General features: G+C 40.2%; 1 protein-coding gene and 1 non-coding gene across 4 annotated transcripts in view; one reads left to right on the top strand and one right to left on the bottom strand.

Moving 5' to 3' along the window:
- The window catches only part of cbl (Cbl proto-oncogene, E3 ubiquitin protein ligase), a 271172-nt gene that overhangs the window by 105234 nt on the left and 146103 nt on the right, over positions 1 to 19835 (bottom strand). For all 3 annotated transcript variants that reach the window (XM_043677729.1, XM_043677727.1, XM_043677728.1), the window contains exon 3: positions 9311 to 9457. In XM_043677729.1, the coding sequence (XP_043533664.1) occupies positions 9311 to 9457 (147 nt within the window). The remainder of the gene's footprint in view (positions 1 to 9310; positions 9458 to 19835) is intronic.
- Positions 7470 to 7542, top strand: trnam-cau. Its single transcript has one exon. It is a non-coding gene; the product is annotated as a tRNA-Met (tRNA).

Here is a 19835-nt window from a genome sequence, read left to right as displayed (position 1 = left end):
CTTCAGGCTCTCTGCCTTTATTCCTGATGAAGGGCTTTTGCCCGAAACGTCAATTTTGCCTGTCCTCGGATGCTGCCTGAATTGCTGTGCTCTTCCAGCACCACTGATCCAGAATCTGGTTTCCAGCATCTGCAGTCATTGTTTTTACCTAACAGAAATGTCTGTCTGTGCCTCTGACTAGAGAGTCCCCTACCACAATCAATTGCTTGGAACCCAACATACCCCTCATTACATTAGAGCCTGTCTTAATACTAGAAACTTGGCTCCGTTCCCCTGAGAATCCATCACCCCCTATATTTTCCAAAATAGCATACTTGTCTGAAATGGGGATAGACACAGAAGACTCTTGCACTAATGCCTACCTCTCTTACCTTTCCTGGAGTTAACCCATCTATGTGACTGCATCTGTGGCTTTTCTCACTTCCTATAACTGCTATCTATCACACCCTTTGCTCTTGTAAATTTCTCATTGCCTCTAACTGTCCCTCGCAACCAATGGCATTTATTGCAGATATAGTCCGCAGTAACATGTTAACTCTCCCTAAACTCCCACATCCAACAAGAAGAGTATGTCAATCTACTAAAGGCCGGTTTTGCTTCTTCCAATCTATACACCCATAAAATAATATCATCTTATTCCTCTACAAAACACTGCTCCAGGCTAATTTAATACTGATGACTTAAGAGACATATCTCAATAAAACATATGATCAAGAAAGAATCCACTCTACTCACTATTATAGAATAACAGCAATACTATTCTTAAAACTATTCATTTATCTATTTCTGTGCTGTGACCTCTCCCAAACCTCTTCCTTCAAGGTCAGTTGTGAATTTCGCTGTTCAAGTTTTCCTAGACGCACTCCGATATCCAGCGATACATGAATTCAAACAGCAAAGGTAGCAACTGTGCAGATTCATTCCTGTGTCAGTTAGCAGCTAGGGTTTCTTTCTCTCCTTCTCTCCTGCATAGATCAGGTGCTGCCTATTGTCTGTCCTTCTCCCTTTTAAAAGTGCTGTTGTCATTGTTCCAAGTACGAACCAAAGCTCTGAGTTCATCTACCTTCATTATTATACTTCTCTCAGTGAAACAGATGCATTTCAGACCACCTTGCCTGCTCTTTTCAACAGTATTTCCCTGCCTGTTCTGAGTCATGTGTGCCCTGGTTTCTACCTCTTCCTCAACTTTTGCATCTACTGTCCTATTCTTTTGGTTTCCATTTCCCTGACACCACTCTACCAAGTATCCCGCAAGGACATCAGTCCCAACTTTGCCCAGTTGTAACCCGCCCACTTTGTACAGGTCTCATCTCCTCCAAGAACCAGTCCCAATGCCCCACGATTGTGAAACCCTCCCCCTCATACCGTCTTTTCAGCCACGTGTTCATCCTATATATCCTGCTGTCTTTACTCTGATTAGTTTGTGGCACTAGTAGTAATCCTGAATTGACTACTTTTGAGGCCCTACATTTCTACTTTCTTCCTAATTCTCTTTATTCTGCTTTTATTACCTCATCCCTTTTTTTTCACCTATGTTGTTAGGACCAACATGTACCACAACCTGTCTGTTTACTCTCCCCCTCCAGAATGTCCTGCAACCGCTCCAAGACATCCAGGACTGCAGCACCAGAGGCAACACAGCTATCGTTTGCGGCCACAGAAACGCCTGTCTACTCCCCTTATGATTGAATCCCCTATAACTACAGCATTTCTATGCCTATTTCTTCCTCCCTCTGCAGCAGAGCCAAACATGATGCCATGAATTTGGCTGTTGCTGTTATCCCTAGAGGCCATTCCCCTTGACAGTATCCAAAATGATATATATGTCTTGCAGGGAAATATATTTTAATAATTAGGGATGCTTCAACAACATTTCCTGAAACAGTTGTTTGGAGAAAATTAGAACTAAAATGCTAGCAGAGAACTTAGTTTGATTGTTTACAAGATATAGCTTGCCCAAAGAAATACAATCAGATCATGGTTAAAATTTATGTCAAGAACATTCAGTGAAATAATGAACAGACTGGGAATAAAATAATTTATGATTCACAGTCTCAAGGAGCACTGAAAAGATAATATCAAAATTTAAAGACCATGATTTCAGCTTATTGTCAATATTATGCTAGTGATCAAGATAAAGGAATTCTCTTGTTACTGTATATCATAATAGAGGCAGCATTTTTTGCGTTGACATACAGAAATGAGTTGAGGGGACTGCTTAAATTAATCAAAGATAGTATATAAACCAAAGCCTCCAGGCGACACAATATCTACTTATCAGTTTCAGAGAAAACCTAACCTAACAAATATGTAAAACATTTGAAAAGTGCTCAATGAAAACCAGAGGCGGCAAAATGACTAAAGGTCAAAATTTTGTTGCTGGAGTTTAGTTACCTATCTCTGGAGAATCACTCAAAGCAAGGTTCATTGAACCTTAGCAAATAGAAAATAAATTTATTGAGAAGAATTATGCAGCACACTAGAGAGGAGGAAAAAAAAAATCAGATGGTGTGCCACATATTCACTTTAACGCATTTCTACGACAGGGAACTAGTCAGAACAGATGCACATTTACAATGATAGAAAATATCAGAATTGTCAGGGTATTAATCAGAAAGTTAAAATTCAAAAGTTGTACCTCCAGTAATCAGATTGACCTGCTTAAAACATCACATAGGAATAGCAGTCGACAACTTAGCCCCTCAAGCCTGCTCTGCCAGTTGGTACAATAATGGCTGACCTCATCTCAGCCTCAACTCCAGTTTCTTGCCTGTTCTCCATATCACCTTTATCCCATTACTAATTAAAAATTTGTCTAACTCCTTCTTAACTCTCTCAATATCCCAGCATCCACCACACTCTAGAGTAGTGAATTCACAACTTTTTGAGGGAAGGAATTCGCTGTTTAAAACCTGCTATCCCTTATCTGAAAACTATGACCTCTTGTTCTAGATTGCCCCAAATGAGGAAACATCTTAAGTCTAATTTGACAATCCCTTTAGAATCTTAGGTACCCCAACTAGATCGCTTCTCATTCTTCTAGACACCAGAAAATGTATGCCTAAACTGCTCTCTCTCTCTCATTACAAGACAAACCCCTCATCTCTGGAATCAATCTATGATCAACCTTCTGAACAAACTTCCAATGCAAACTACATCTCTCGTCAAGTAAGGGGACCAAATTGTTTTCGGCATTGGTGCAGTCTCACTAAAGTCTTATTCAGTTACCGCAACACTTCCCTACTTCTATACTCTATTCCTTCAACAATAAATGCCAAGATTCCATTTGCTTTCTTTATTACCTGCTGTATCTGCACACTAAATTTCTGCAATTCATGCATGAAAACACCCAGATCTCTCTGCACCGAAGCACTATGAAGTTTTTCTCCATTGAGATAACATGGCCTTTCTACTCTGACCAAAATGAATAACTTTACACTTATCCAGGTTAAGCTTCAAGTCAAATTTGGCCCATTAACTGAACTTATCCATTTTCATTTGTAAACTTCTTACTCCTTCATTGCAAAGCTAAACCCGATAAAATCTATATTTAAGAATATAACAATGGTTAAACAAAGACCATTAGTTTGAACAAGTCCAGCATTTTTGACTGATTTTAACACCATAAACATTTGCTGACTGCATTATTCAATCATTTCTTCCATAAATTAATTGTATATTGATCAAAATGTACCCTGCTGTCTGCACTTAGTTTTCACTGGTAACCAAAAGTCAGCATTTGTCATGGTTGGACCAATGTTCCACATTTATCCCAACTTCCTGATTTTAAAAACTTTTCATACTCTTCACAATTAATACTTGCTGAGAGTTACTCCAATACATTCCTTAGGTAAATTAGTGAGAATATATTTGGCTTCTAACTCATTTGATATCTCTTTTCAACAGTACAGCTATTTTGAGTTCTGTACTACCAAGCAACTATTTATCATTGTTAGCAAACAACTTTTTAAAAAATTAATTTGTGGGATGTGGGCTTAGCTGGCTGGCCAGCAATAATTGCCCATCACTAGTTGCCCCTTTACAAGATAGGATTGAGATGCCTTCCGGCATGCTGAAGTCCACCTGCTGTGGGTTAACACACAATGCCATTGGGGAGGGAATTGCAGGATTTTGACCCAGCAACAATGAAGGAACAGGGATATATTTCCTAATCAGGATGGTGAGTAGCTTGGAGAAGAATTTGAAGATGGTGGTATTCCCATGTTTCTGCTGCCCTTGTTCCTCAAGATGGGAGTGGTTATAGGTTTGGAAGGTGCTGCCTGAGGATGTTTAGTGAATTCCTGCAGTGCATCTCTTGCTACTAAGCGTTAGTGGAGGAGGAAGTGAATGCTTTTGGATGTAGTGCCAATCAACTGAATTGTCTGCATGATGTCAAGCGTCATGAATATTGTTGGAGCTGTCCCCATCCAGGCAAGTGGGGAGTATTCCATAACACTCCTGAGTTGTGCCTTGTAGATGTTGAACAGGCTTCGGGAAGTCAGGTGGCTAGTTACATCCCACAATATACCTAGCTTCTTTCTTGTTCTTGTTGCCACCATGTTTATGTGGCAAGTCCAGTTGAATTTCTGATCAATGATAACTGCCAGGATGTTGATAGTATGGATTCAGTGATTGGCTGTTAAAGGGCAATGGTTACATTGTCTCTTATTGGCGATGGACATAGCCTGGCATTTATGTGGTACGAATGTTACTTGCCAGCCCAAGCCTAGATATTGTCCACATCTTTTTGCATTTGAATATTGACTGCTTCAACAACTGATTCGCCGCAAATTGTGCAATCATTCAAATCTGACCTTATGATGCAGGGAAAGTCATTGATGAAGCAGCTGAAGATGGTTGGGCCGAGTGCACTAACATAAGGAACTCCTACAGAGATATCCTGAAGCTGAGATGACTGACCTCCAACAACCATTAAACATTTTTCCACACGCAAGGTGTGTTTCCAACCATTGAGGAGTTTGCCCCCGATACCCATTGATTCTAGTTTTGCTACGGCTCCTTGATGACATTTTCTTTCATTAAAGAAAGTGCTCTGGAAACAGCCAATCCCAGGAGTATCAATCACTCCAATCAATCACAATTGACTTGCCTGGTTTGGAATGAATCAGTTAACTAAAACAGTTAACAATCTCAGCTGCATTTCTATGCCATGATTGTCCAATCATCATCCTTTTCTCAGGTCATATAACTTATCATTTCCTTTCTATGGTTGGTTTTCTTACATTTCAGTCTTGAGGAGTTCAAGAGAAATGCTTCGACTTCTGTCTGTTTTTAGCTACCTTTATGTTACAAAATTAAGATCACATTTATGTTTCACACCTCCATAAATAAAAAACAAGTTGAATTTTCTTAGCTTTTCATTATAGCCAACATCCAAAATCTTGTCTGTTCACCATCCTATCGTGATTAGATACATATATTAATGCACAGGTCCAGTTCTTTGCAGACACAAAGAACATGTACATTCACTACACTTGTGTCAACTCAGCAAAATAGGTAACAGCCATTCATGGCTCATCAGAATCAAATCTACCTTGTTTAAAGTTTTAAAAATTGGTGTCTTCTCCATGGTAGTGCCCCTATCAGAGTCCACTTATTAACCATCTAGCACTTCCCTCTCATGCAGTATAAATATTGGTTGCCTCTTTGAATCTTGCAAATTGTCCTAATGAGTGCAAAGTGAAAAGCTACAACAAAATGTGTCCTTTTGGCCAACACACAAATTCTATATTACCAAATTATTAACCTTCTCTGAACTGAATACAGCCTTTGTAGTCGTATACTATACTATATTTGGCTCTGACTAAAGTCAGGTAGCATCTACCATCCTGGGGGTTACCACCAATCAAAAGCTGAAGTGGACCGACTAACCATAAAAGTATTGTGGCTATAAGAGAGATTAGAGACAAGGAATTCTGCAGCAAGTAACTGTTCACAATCTACAATGCACAAGTCAAGAATGGAATGGAATATTGCCTAATTGTCTGGACTAGCGCAGATCCAACAATGTTCAAAAAGATTGAAACATTCAGGAGAGAGCAACATTCTTGTCTGCTGTTCTGCAAACCACTTTAAATCTTCACTCCATTTCCAACACAGTGGCAGCAGTGTGTGCTATGTATAAGATACACTGGAGTAACTCACCAAGCCTCTATCATTTGGAAGGCAAGAGTAGCAGATCCACACAATATGCAAGTTCCCCTCCAAGTCACATATTATCCCTCTCCAAAGCAAGTATGAATGGGCAATAAATGCTAGCCTGGCCAGCAATGTCCACATCCTTTGAACATATAAACCAAATCAATATTTCCTTTTGTGACTAAATTGCTACTCTGAAGTTTTCCTAAAGTTTGCAGGAATATAATTATCACTCCACTACATGCAACCATCTAATGAACAAGTCTCAACACAACATTGGAAACTTAAGGTCTTTTACTTCATATGAATGGGATTTATTTTGTCAAATGAGATTTGCAGTTACAAAATTGTAAATACATACAAAATAACCTCACTCAAAAAGTTAAAATACTAAACAGATCTTTATATTCTAGAGAGAACACCACTGATTAAACTTTTAATATTTCTTTGTTTGGCATCCCTTCACAATTACATATTCATAAACAAATATAGTCATTGTTTGCCACTATGAGATTCTGTTTCGAATGAAGGACTCCAAATTAAGGCCAGGACTGCTAAAGAAAGATTAGCACATTTTATGAAAGGATGGCGAGAGTGGGAGTGCAGCTGGTTTGATGAATAAGTGTATGCTCTGTGCTCCCACACCCAGGAAGCTGCTGGTGCAAGCCATTTAACAACTGCTTTCAAACAAATACTTGAGTGTAAGGTACAGCAATCACATTTTCTATTTCTATCTTGCTGGTGGGCTGTTTTATTTTACTGTGAAACAATGGCTTTTGTTTTTTACTAGAGTTTATATGAATTGATTCTTCACTCCTTTGAAACAGAAGGTCATAGGTTCAAGCCCCACTCCAGGACTTGAGCTCATACTCCAGACAGTACATTACCAAGGGAGTTCTACACAACAGCATTTTATTTTTGTTTAGATGTTAAATTAAGACAATGCCAGGAATCTTGGATGTAAAAAATCCAAAGTCCCTTTAATTAACAAAACGCATCAAAGACATTTTTGTAAAGACCTGATTGCATGTATTTATTTAATAGTTATGGAAATCTATAATCACAAACAATTTCCTTAAACGACTTGAACCTGTTCAATAATTTTTCTGTTTATTGTTGCCACGACCTCTCACTGGGCCATACACCACACAAACTTGGAACTAAACTGTCATTTCTTCATTGTCACTGGGCTAAAATCCTGGAACTCCCTTCTGAAAAGCATGCAAGTTTACCTATAACACATAGACTACAAAGGTTCAAGAGACTGAAGGTAGGTTAACAATCTTTTCCAGAGCAATTAACAATGGGCAACCTTCTTAGCGCAGTAGGCAGCGCGTCAGTCTCATAATCTGAAGGTCCTGAGTTCAATCCTCAGAGAAGGCAAGACTGTGGCCTTGGCCACCGTGCGCGTTTACTTTAGGGGCGGCGCGGTGGCACAGTGGTTAGCACTGCTGCCTCACAGCGCTAGAGACCAGGGTTCAATTCCTGCCTCAGGCAACTGACTGTGTGGAGTTTGCACATTCTGCCCGTGTCTGCGTGGGTTTCCTCCGGGTGCTCCGGTTTCCTCCCACCGTCCAAAGATGTGCAGGTTAGATGAATTGGCCATGCTAAATTGCCCGCAGTGTTAGGTGTAGGGGTATATGTAGGGGAATGGGTCTGGGTGGGTGTGCTTCGGCGGGTCGGTGTGGACTTGTTGGGCCGAAGGGCCTGTTTCCACACTGTAAGTAATCTAATCTAATCTAATCTAATGATGGCCTAGCCAGCGATACCCACGTGCCATGAAATAAATTTTTAAAGCAAAGAAATGTGCAAAATATCGAGGTTAGGACTACAGCTATACCTAAGAGGATGAAAGTCAACATAAACTTTAGGCTTTATGGTCCAACACCCTTCAATGATGACTACAACCACCTTCTTTAAGACTGTGCACTTTTTCTGAAACCCGGGGTACAGAACAAAGTAGTAACTAGATGCTCTTAATTTTAAGTAGATAGCAGGATTATGGTAATAATTGGAAAAGAACATGGAAGAAGAGGACATTCCTGGTGTTTTGTGATAATAAATAATGAGTAATGTAGGGATCTCAGTTTTAAATGGAATAAAATGGGGATCTAGACTTTTTTTTAGTATTGGGGAGCAACTTTGATTTGATCAATAGCTATGTTGAGCTTGATAGTATCAACTGCTGGCATCTGGCAGTTCAGAGAGGGAATTGATGATTCAGAAGAAATTGACCAAGAGAGAGAAGAAAGTTTGGAGGAGTCTGTGGGGTGTGAGGAGGGAAAGTATGGAGTAACTTTTTTTTCTTGGGCAGCAGAGTGGTGTGAGGGGGCTGGGAGGAGGGGAGATAGGCGTGGAGGAAACAAAGCACTGAGTACAGAGAAAATGGAGAACACTGAGCACTTTGGCAGAGATTGATTGTCCTTAACAGGAAAGGGGAATATATTTGCACTCAGCATGGTTGCATGAAATAGAAATGATGAGCAGTGGAAAGCAAAGCATGGATTGTTAGATTGTAGGAAAACGTTCTTGAAATGTGAAAAACACTGACACAGCAAAAAGGAGAGAAGAGAAAGTATAGTTCAACTTGAGAAGAAAAGACAAAAGTTTTATAGAATGAGCAGTAGAGGGTAAGAGCAGAGGGAGTGAGAGATACAGAAAAGTAAAACCTCCAAGTCTTTCATTCCACTCTCTCTACATCAGGTTTGATTGAGGAAGTTTGCATTTTAATAACACTTCGGCACGTCGAAAGCACACCCCTCCAGAGATGTAAAACTATTTTTAAAATGTAGCATGCAGCTGTGAGAATGGGCTTCACAGAGATGGGTGAAAAACAAATTCATACAGAGATCTCTGGAGCTAAAAGCAGGTGGTCAGGATGGGGTTGCTGATGAGAAGACCATGACATGTATGAAACTATGTAGTGAAAAAAAAAGAGCAGGAATGCATGTCTTTAAAAATTAGTGTAGAACAGGAAAATCAGTGGTAACCTGCCTGCTGCAATTGAGGAGTATAGAATTTACATGATGCTCCATTCATTAAGAACTTAAAACACAAACCAGTAAGATAGTTATATCAAAAAAAAGGGTGATTTTTGTTTTGAAGGTGAAAATTGACAGGACTCTCAACTGTACCAAACTGAGGAACTTACTTTTCTTCAAAAACTTTCCTCCAGAAATCTGCTGCATCTGCTTTTGTGATCCTGAAAGTGTCCCCCTGGAACACTCCATTTTGGAATATAGCTTTCAGCTCTGCCAACATATGACTGAATATCAGTGACAGTTTGGTCAGATGTCGCCTGCAAAGAAAAAAACCAAAATTTTAGATTGCATTACATTACAGTGTGGAAACAAGCCCTTCAGCCCAACAAGTTCACACTGACCCGCCGAAGCGCAACCCACCCATACCCCTACATTTACCCCTGTACCTAACACAACCGGCAATTTAGCATGGCCAATTCACCTGACCTGCACATCTTTGGACTGTGGGAGGAAACCCACGCAGACACGGGGAGAACGTGCAAACTCCACACAGTCAGTCGCCTGAGGCGGGAATTGAACCCGGGTCACTGGCGCTGTGAGGCAACAGTGCTAACCACTGTGCCACCGTGCCGCCCAGACAAGAAGAAATATCTTAACCAAAATGTCCTTAAATGTTTATAAATTCTGCACAACTGCCAAAATGACTAATCTGGTTTCAACACAAATAAAAGCATTTTAACTGAACACAAGGATAACAGCTCCTGGTAATGAATATTGCAATTGTTCTTTTCACTGATTTTGTTGCCTCATACTTTTGTTAGTTTTTCCTTAAGGCTATTATTCATTTGGTAGCAAGATTATAGCAGACATCACAGCAGATCCCAAATTTCACTTCATGCAACATCCACGTGCATTTTCAAGAAAATGCATGGGATTGCAAACAGAATCAGGAATCCTTTTCCCTCTTCGAAATTGCCATCCTGAAGTCAAGTGCAGTATCCTATCACTGCACTAGCTGACATCATGGCACTCAGGAGAAAGGAGGACTGCAGATACTGGAGAGTCAGAGTTGAAAAGGGTGGCACTAGAAAAGCACAGCACGTCAGGTAGCATCCGAGGAGTGGGAGAGTCATGCTTCAGGCATAAGCCCTTCATCAGAAATGAAACGTCTACTCCTGCTCCTTGGATGATGCCTGACCTGCTGTGCTTATCATGCAACTCAGCAGAGAACATGTAACAGTCTGATGATATTAGTTAAACTAAGGATTTATTAGCTTTAAAAAAAACTAAAACATTAACTCATTTAACATAAACTCATTTACAACATCCTCCACAGTAGTAACTGCAAAAGAAAAGTTTAAGTACCCTCAAACCATGCATGATCCAAAAATTACATGATAGAATTAAACACTGACGGGCTGTCAAAAGTTAGCTTTAATACTTAACTAAGAACAAGTAAAGAAGGGGCTGTTGTGGTACAGTGGCAGTGTCTCTGTCTCTGAGCCAGAAGACCCAGGTTCAAGTTCAGCTGCGCCAGAGATGTGTTTCACATCTGAACAGGTTGATTTGAGAATGCCAAGAAGAAAGGACATAAGAAAGGATAAATCAAAACATAAAATGAATGAAAAACACAACATCTGGCATTATTTTTGAAAGGAGAAACATAGTTAACAGTTCCAAATTTATAGGGCGATTAGAAAGTTGAAAGTTGAAGGAACTGTAGAACCTGATGGTAGAATTGGGTTTGATAGTTTTTACCATAATTTCCTTCTGGTCAGTTGGCCACTTTCAAGTTAGCTGGCGGCCAGGTAGGAGAGCCTGAAGTAGGCTTAAGGTCATGTACAAGAAGTGGATGAGAAGAGGAAGTGGGATCAGCAGATCGGGTGTTTTGGGGGGTGGGGGATAGAATGTGGTGTGTAGGTAGGGATCATGAAAGTGCAATATCTGGCCACGTAATGGGGTTTTGTGCAATCACATGGGTGAGTATAGCAACTATCAGGGCTCATTTGGGGGCCATTGGAAGTGTGGGAAAATTCTAGAAATGCATTTACCTCAATCCAATAGTTCTCATTTTGCTTTAGTCGCTGGATATGCTAAAGCTTCAAATTTTAGCCCAAAACTATTAAATCCAAATAAATGCTGAGGTAAGCCACCTCATTCGGCATCCTGTGGGGTTAAAATTACATTTCTTCCCACTATCTCTTTCCACAGCTGCTGTCTGATCTGATAACTGTTTCCAGCATTTTGATTTTATATTAGATTTCCATCAAGTACAGCATTTTAATTTAGTTGTATAAGCATTTTTCATTTGTGACTCTACTAGTTATCAGGATACACTTTAAACAACAGAATGAATAGCAGATTCAAAACTAGTCAATTCATTCTTGCATTATGGCATGTCTGAGGTCCAAATTCCAGAACACTCAGGGCCAAGGCTGTTGCCAGAGTGAATTCCCTGAGTTTTGGATTATCTGTTAAATCAGAAAATGAACTCAGGTATAAAAATAATCATTTTAGTTTCAAGTTTCTGAACTGGTCTGAAATTGATGCACTTTTGATAGAAATCAGAAATCCCTCTTGGATACTGTATAAACAAAATATTTTTGGTGATGCAATTTACTCTTATTTAATATGCAAGTTTCTGAGCGACAGTACCAAAAACACTGTTCGGTGTTGATAATAATTTCAAAGACGTGATTGATGTAAGCATTCATATAACCACATACTGATTTTTGAACAGCTTGCAATTATTCCTTTCTCCCCTGCCATGAGCCATATTCTATGGCTTGAGAGAAAAATGTGTACTTTTCAGACGGCAGATTTGGGGTACTTTACCTATAATAGCATTAAATACTGTCCTACAGCAACTACAATAAACTATGACTTACAATCATGGTAATTATTTAGCGAACAAAGAATTTTAAGTTTATAAACATAGCAATATACACTCTGTACTATTGAAACCTTTATTACAATTTAGGAAATTGGATTCTTAGACTGAGAAATAAACATTTCAAAAAGATGAAATTATCACAATCTATTCTCATCTCACATTATGCAGATGGATTTCAGCATGACACAGTCAGTCAGTTTTGTTATAATTAAGCTCTGAAAGAACAAGCAGTACACATTCAATCAATGGACTGAAGCCATACAATCCTCAGTCCAGTCACATTTCATGGGGAATGACTTCCACTACTTTCTGCATATTATCACAACACAAATAGAACACTCAGGGGAGGTTTTAAAATATTGGCTGAATAGCAAAGGCTTTGTACAAAGTTCCATTCATTTTCCTTTAAAGTGGGGCTTGCACTACAGTAGCTTGATTTCTGTGTCTACACTGATTATCTTTTGACCATTAATATCCTCTCGAGCAGGGTTGAGCAAGAAATGTATATTTTGGGGATAACCAAATGGCTTTACAGACACCATGCTACTGGATTTTCTTTCCCTGTTTGTTTAGCATAACAAGAATAATGCAAAATCTAACTCTTGATAGTTATAGAGGTCAATTCAATCACTACCGGCTGAATAAAGAGTTAGGATTAATAAAATATTGAAGACTGAAAATATTATAATACGTTCAAATTTTAGCTCAATTGTGGTGGGGGAAAGAAAGTTTTTTTCCTTTATTGTTTCATTCATAGGATGTAGGTGCTGCTGGTAAGGCCACCATTTGTTGTACATCATTACTTGCCCTGAAATAAAATCAAAGTACGGAGGATGCTGGAGATCTGAACTATAAATAGAAATTGATGGACAAACTCAACACATTTTACACTATCTGAGGAGAGAGAAAAACAGAGTTAACATTTTGAATTCAATATTACTTCCTCACAACTAAATGTCCTTTAACAGAATAGTAGTTCGCTTAGCCACTGTAGGAAACAGTTAAGAGCCAACTGTGGTTCTGGAGTCAAATATAGTCATCCCAATTTAGGAGAATAAACTTCCTTCCCTAAAGTATATTAGCAAACCCAATGATTTTACAACATTCAACAATGGTCTTACAGTCACCATTATCAAGACAAATTCCAGATACACAACTGAATTTAAAATCCATCAGCCGCTACGAAGAGATTTGAACCAGTGTCCCCAGAGCACTGGCCGGGCCTCTGAATTAGTAGACAAATTTCATCTTCACCATGCTACTGCCTCACTATGAAAACAACTTAATCATGAAGCATCCAAGAAATAACCAATTTTTTTCCTTTTCCTTACCTCTTTCCACAGATAATATGGCTTCTCCAGGTAGAAGATTCAAAAAACATTTTGGTAACCTTCTGAAATGTTGCCCAAAATAAGATCATTCATGATACAGTAAACAAAAACAGGCCAGCTTTTTGATCAAGGTGAGAACAGGAAATAAAGAGGCACGAGCCTATTTCTTTTCTCATCAAATATTCGGGCATAAACAGTTGCAGCAGCGACTTCCTATGGTTACCAAGGTCAGATGTAATATCCATATTGCCAGCTAGGATAGAACATAGAACAATACAGCGTAGAACAGGCCCTTCGGACCTCGATGTTGCGATGACCTGTGAACTATTCTCAGGGTAGCCCCCTACACTATCCCATCATCATCCATGTGCTTATCTAAGGATTGTTTAAATCTCCCTAATGTGGCTGAGTTGACTACAATAGCAGGTAGAGCATTCCACACCCTTATCACTCTCTGAGTAAAGAACCTGCCTCTGATATCTGTCTTAAATCTATCACCCCTCAATCTGTAGTTATGCCCCCTCGTACAAGCTGACATCATCAACCTAGGAAAAAGACTTTCACCGTCTACTCTATCTAATCCTCTTGTATCTTGTATGTCTCTATCAAATCCCCTCTTAGCCTTCTTCTTGCCAATGAGAACAGACCCAAGTCTCTCAGCCTTTCCTCATAAGACCTTCCCTCCAGACCAGGCAACATTCTTGAAAAATCTCCTCTGCGTCTTTTCCAATGCTTCCACATCCTTCCCAAAATATGGTGACCAGAACTGTACACAATATTCCAAGTGTGGCCACACTAGTCGTTTGTATAGTTGCAGCATGATATTGCGACTCCAGAACTCAATCCTTCTATTAATGAAACTTAACACACTGTATGCCCTATTAACAGCATTATCTACCTGTGTGGCAACTTTCAGGGATCTATGTACATGGACTCCAAGATCCCTCTGCACATCCACACTACCAAGAATCTTTCCATTGACCCAGTATTCTATCTTCCTGTTATTCTTCCCAAAGTGCATCACCTCACATTTAACTGCATTGAACTCCATTTGCCACCTCTCAGCCCAATTCTATAGTTTATCCAAGTCCCCCTGCAATCTGTAACATTCTTCCAAACTGTCCACTACAGTGTTGCCCGCAAATTTACTAACCCATCCACCTATGCCTGTCTCTAAGTCATTTATAAAAATGACAAACAGCAGTGGTCCCAAAACTGATCCCTGTGGCACACCACTAGTAACCAGACTCCAGGCTGAGTATTTTCCATCAACCACCACTCGCTGCCTTCTTTCAGAAAATCAGTTTCTAATCCAAACTGCTAAATTACCCTCAATTCCATGCCTCTGCATTTTCACCAACAGCCTACCATGTGGAACCTTATCAAAAGCTTTACTAAAGTCCATGTACACCACGTCAACTGCCCTACCCTCTCTACATGCTTGGTCACCTCAAAAAACTCAACGAGGTTTGTGCGACACCACCTGCCCTTGACAAAACCACGTTGACTGTCTGAAATCAAATTGTTGCTTGCTAGAGGATTATAAATCCTATCTCGTACAATCGTTTCCAAAACCTTTCCTACAACAGAAGTAAGGCTCACTGGTCTATAGTTACCTGGGTCATCTCCACTGCCCTTCTTGAACATGGGCACAACATTTGAAATTCTCCAGTCCTCTAGTATAAACCTGTAGACAATGATGACTCAAATATTAAAGCCAAAGGCTCTGCTATCTCCTGCCTAGCTTCCCAGAGATCCTCGGATAAATCCCATCCGGCCCAGGGGACTTGTCTACTTTCACTCCTTCCAGAATTGATAACAGCTGTTTATAACTAATCTCAATCCTTTCTAGTCTAATATCTCGTACCTCATTCTTCTCCTCTACAATATTCTCCTTTTCCTGAGTGAAAGCCAATGAGAAATGTTCGTTTAGCACCTCTCCGATCTCCACAGGGTCCACACTCAACTTCCCGCTCTTTGACTGGACCTATTCCTACCCTAGTCATCCTCTTATTCCTCACATACCTATAGAAAGCTTTAGTGTTCTCCTTTATTCTATTTGCTAAAGACTGCTCGTGTCCTTCCTTTGCTCTTCCTAACTCTCTCTTTAAATCCTTCCGATGCTACTCTGTAACTCTCCATCGCCTCATCTGAACCATCTTGCCTCATCAACACATAAGCCTCCTACTTCTGCTTAACAAGAGATGCAACTTCTGTAGTAAACCATGGTTCCCTTACCTTATCACTTCCTCCCTGCCTGACAGGGACATACCGATCAAGGACACGCAATATCTGTTCCTCAAACCAGCTCCACATTTCCGTTGTCTGCATTTTGCTAGCCCATTCTATGCATCCTAATTCTTGCCTAAATCGCATTATAATTGCCCTTGCCCCATCGATAACTCTTGACCTGTGACATGTACCTATCCCTTTCCATCGCTAACCTAACCTTTACGAATGAGAGGAACCGTATTGTTGAAGAGGAGAGTGTGAAACGAACTGGTAAGCTCGAGGAGATACATGTTAGGAAGGAAGATGTGTTGGACATTTTGAACAACTTGAGGATAGACAAGTCCCCCGGGCCTGATGGGATATATCCTAGGATTATGTGGGAAGCAAGAGAGGAAATTGCAGTACCGTTGGCAATGATCTTTTCATCTTCACTGTCAACGGGGGTGGTACCAGGGGACTGGAGAGTGGCGAATGTTGTGCCCCTGTTCAAAAAAGGGAATAGGGATAACCCCGGGAATTACAGGCCAGTTAGTCTTACTTCGGTGGTAGGTAAAGTAATGGAAAGGGTACTGAGGAATAGGATTTATGAGTATCTGGAAAGACACTGCTTAATTAGGGACAGCCAGCACGGATTTGTGAAGGGGAGGTCTTGCCATACAAGTCTGATTGAATTCTTTGAGGAGGTGACCAAGCATGTGGATGAGGGAAGAGCAGTGGATGTAGTGTACATGGATTTTAGTAAGGCATTTGATAAGGTTCCCCATGGTAGACTTATGCGGAAAGTCAGGAGGCATGGAATAGAGGGAAATTTGGCCAATTGGATAGAAAACTGGCTAACCGGTCGAAGGCAGAGAGTGGTGGTAGATGGTAAATATTCAGCCTGGAGCCCAGTTACAAGTAGAGTTCCGCAGGGATCAGTTCTGGGTCCTCTGCTGTTTGTAATTTTTATTAATGACTTAGATGAGGGAGTCGAAGGCTGGGTCAGTAAATTTGCAGATGATACAAAGATAGGTGGAGTTGTGGACAGTGAGGAGGGCTGTTATCGGCTGCAGAGGGACTTAGATATGATGCAGAGCTGGGCTGAGGAGTGGCAGATGGAGTTCAACCCTGCAGGCCACATTTGGAGTACTTTGTGCAGTTCTGGTTGCCTCACTTTAGGAAAGATGTGGAAGCTTTGGAGAGGGTGCAGAGATGATTTACCAGGATGTTGCCTGGAATGGAGAATAGGTCGTACGAGGATAGGTTGAGAGTGCTAGCCCATTTCTCATTGGAATGGTGAAGGATGAGGGGTGACTTGATAGAGGTTTATGAGATGATCAGAGGAATAGATTGAGTCGACAGTCAGAAACTTTTTCTTCGGGTGCAACAGAGTGTTACAATTGGACATAAATTTAAGGTGAAGGGTGGAAGGTATAGGGGAGATGTCAGGGGTGGGTTCTTTACCCAGAGAGTGGTGGGGGCATGGAATGCGCTGCCTGTGGGAGTGGTAGAGTCAGAATCTTTGGTGACCCTTAAGCGGCAATTGGATAAGTACATGGATGGGTGCTTAAGCTAGGACAAATGTTCAGCACAACATCGTGGGCCGAAGGGCCTATGTTCTAACTGAATTATGGCCACTCGCTCCGAAGTGTTCACCGACAACTAAATCAAACACCTGGCCTGGTTCATTACCAGGCACCAGATCCAGTGTTGCCTCCCCTCTTGACAGCCCTTCAACATAATGCATCAGGAAACTCTCCTGTACACATTGGACAAAAACTGATCTATCCAACGTACTAAAGTTACTGCATTTCCAGTCAATGTTGGAAAAGTTAAAGTCCCACATAATGACCACCCTGTTCCTTTCACTCCTACCCAGAATAACTTTGCTAATCCTCTCTTCCACCTCCCTGGAACTCTGCAGAGGCTGATAAAAAACTCCAAGCAGTGTGACCTCTCCTCTCCTGTTTCTAATCTCAGCCCATACTACGTCAGGAGACGAGTCCTTGTCAAAAGTTCTCCCAGCCACCGTTATGCTATCCTTGACTAAAAAGGCCACCCCTTCCCCCTCTTTTACCACCTTGCCTGTTCTTAATGAAAGATGAGATCAGATAGCTTGGCATAAACTTGGGAGTCAATTCTAGATTTTCTAACCTGTATGGATTAATGCTGAAGCCAGTCAGCACTTTTATCCACAAGCTTTCAGACAACTCATATACTGTAGATGATCTTAGGAAGACTAATCATCGGTGACTTAAGGACATTTTTATCACAAGTTAGTGACAACATTTTCTTCAACTTTTTTTTGTTTTGCAAGTGCTTAAAATGTTGCAAGTAAAACATTGAAATGTAAAACTGGGAGTACATTGTAGATTTCCACTGAAAGGATTCATGAAAATATTGTTAGAATAAGGATTGGACATTTAATAAGTGGCTTCTTATCTAATGTAGGTAAAGATGAACTGTCTTGTATTTCTAGAATGTATTTCAGGCTCACAGGGCAGCCCAGATGGCTTTGCACGCAATATAGGATTTCTTAATTGCAATCATTACTGCAAAGTAGGAAAAAATGATAGGCTGTCACACAGTAAATAACAATTAATGGTATTTATAAACCACTGCAGCCTTTGCTAATCTAAAACCCCTCTTGTATCCTCTATTTCCATTCCTCTCATATTCTTCTCCAGCTTCCCCTTAAATCCATCAACATTACTCATTTCAACCACTCCTTATGGTTGCAAGTTCCACATTCTCACCAATTGTTTTGGTGAAATTTAAATTCTCTTTTGGACTAGTTATGATCTTACCCACAAGATGAAGCATTTTTCTATCCGTACATGATCAAAAACTTTCAGAACAGACTGGATAAACTGGGATTGTTTTCCTTAGAGCAAAGAAGGCAGAGGGCTGATCTGATTGAGATATACAAAGGTCTGAGTGGCATAGACAAAGTAAATACGGAGAAAATTTTCCACAAAGAAGGGCATAACCAAGGGGCACAGTTTTAAGGTAAGGAGCAGGAGGTTTTCTCCAAGGTCATAACCTAGTTTTCATCATACTTGCTTTACCTTCCAACACCTTCAAGTGCATTATATTATGGTCCCTACTGCCTGGATGCTATCCCCTATTCCTCTCTCATCTGATCAGCCTCATTCTCCATTCTCCCTTTTTGGGCTTTTTACATTTTTCTTTAGAAACAATTGGATCGCGTCACCAACATTATGCAGCTGTGCAAATTAAAAGATGAATAAAGCTCAAGAGTCGGATGAGATGCATTTAAGGATAGTAAGGAAATAAGGCAAGAAAACGTGAACTCTGTCCTAAATCTTCTGTAAATTACTAAATACTCGATCATCGTTTGAAGAAGACAACACTTTACTTAGAGTTATCCAATTTTTGCCGATTCAAAACCAAGATTAGGCTTTGACAAATATTTAGAATGGATAGCAACCTGTAACTACTGCTGCCACAGGGATCAATGCTGCGATCACAATTATTTACAATATATACCAACGACTTGGATGAAGAAAGAGAATGTACTATAGCCAAGTAATACAAAAATAAGTGGGAAGAAAAGTGGCAAGAATAACACAAACAGTCTGCACAGGAATACAGACAGATCAAGTGTGGGGGCAAAAATTAAGCAGATGGAACAAAATTTGGGGAAATGTTAAGTTATACGCTTTGGCAGGAAGAGGAGGACCTGATCATTATTTAAATGAAGAAAACTTACAGTAAGCTACAAAACAGAGATTTAGGAGTCCTTATCCATGAATACGAAAAGTGAGCTTTCGATGTCCATGTGTAATAGGAAAGGCTATGGAATGCTGGCCTTGGTTAACAGAGAATAAAGAACAAAAAGTTGTGAGGTGTTGCTAAAACTATTAAAGGCACTAGTCAGACCACTGCTGGAATATTATGAACAGTTTTGGTCCCCTTATCCAAAAGAAAATACTGGCATTGGAAACAGTCGAACGAAGATATACCAGACTGATAGCAAGTACAGAGGGACTGTCTTATGAGGAGATAAAGTAGATTGGGCCTGTACTTGTTTGGATATCGAAGAATGAAAGATGAAAGAAAGAATTAAACATTCAAGATTCTTAGAGGAGTTGATAGGGTAGACAGTTGATAGGGAAAGGTTGCTTCCCGTTGTGGAAGAGTTCAAAACCAGAAGGAATAATCTTAGAATAATCTGTGCATTTAAGACAGATATGAGGAGGAATTACTTCTCTCAAAGGATTGTGAATCTGTGGAATT

The sequence above is a fragment of the Chiloscyllium plagiosum genome, chromosome 36, assembly GCF_004010195.1.
Source record: "Chiloscyllium plagiosum isolate BGI_BamShark_2017 chromosome 36, ASM401019v2, whole genome shotgun sequence".
Lineage (NCBI taxonomy): Eukaryota > Metazoa > Chordata > Chondrichthyes > Orectolobiformes > Hemiscylliidae > Chiloscyllium > Chiloscyllium plagiosum.
This window is presented reverse-complemented; position numbering and strand designations above follow the sequence as displayed.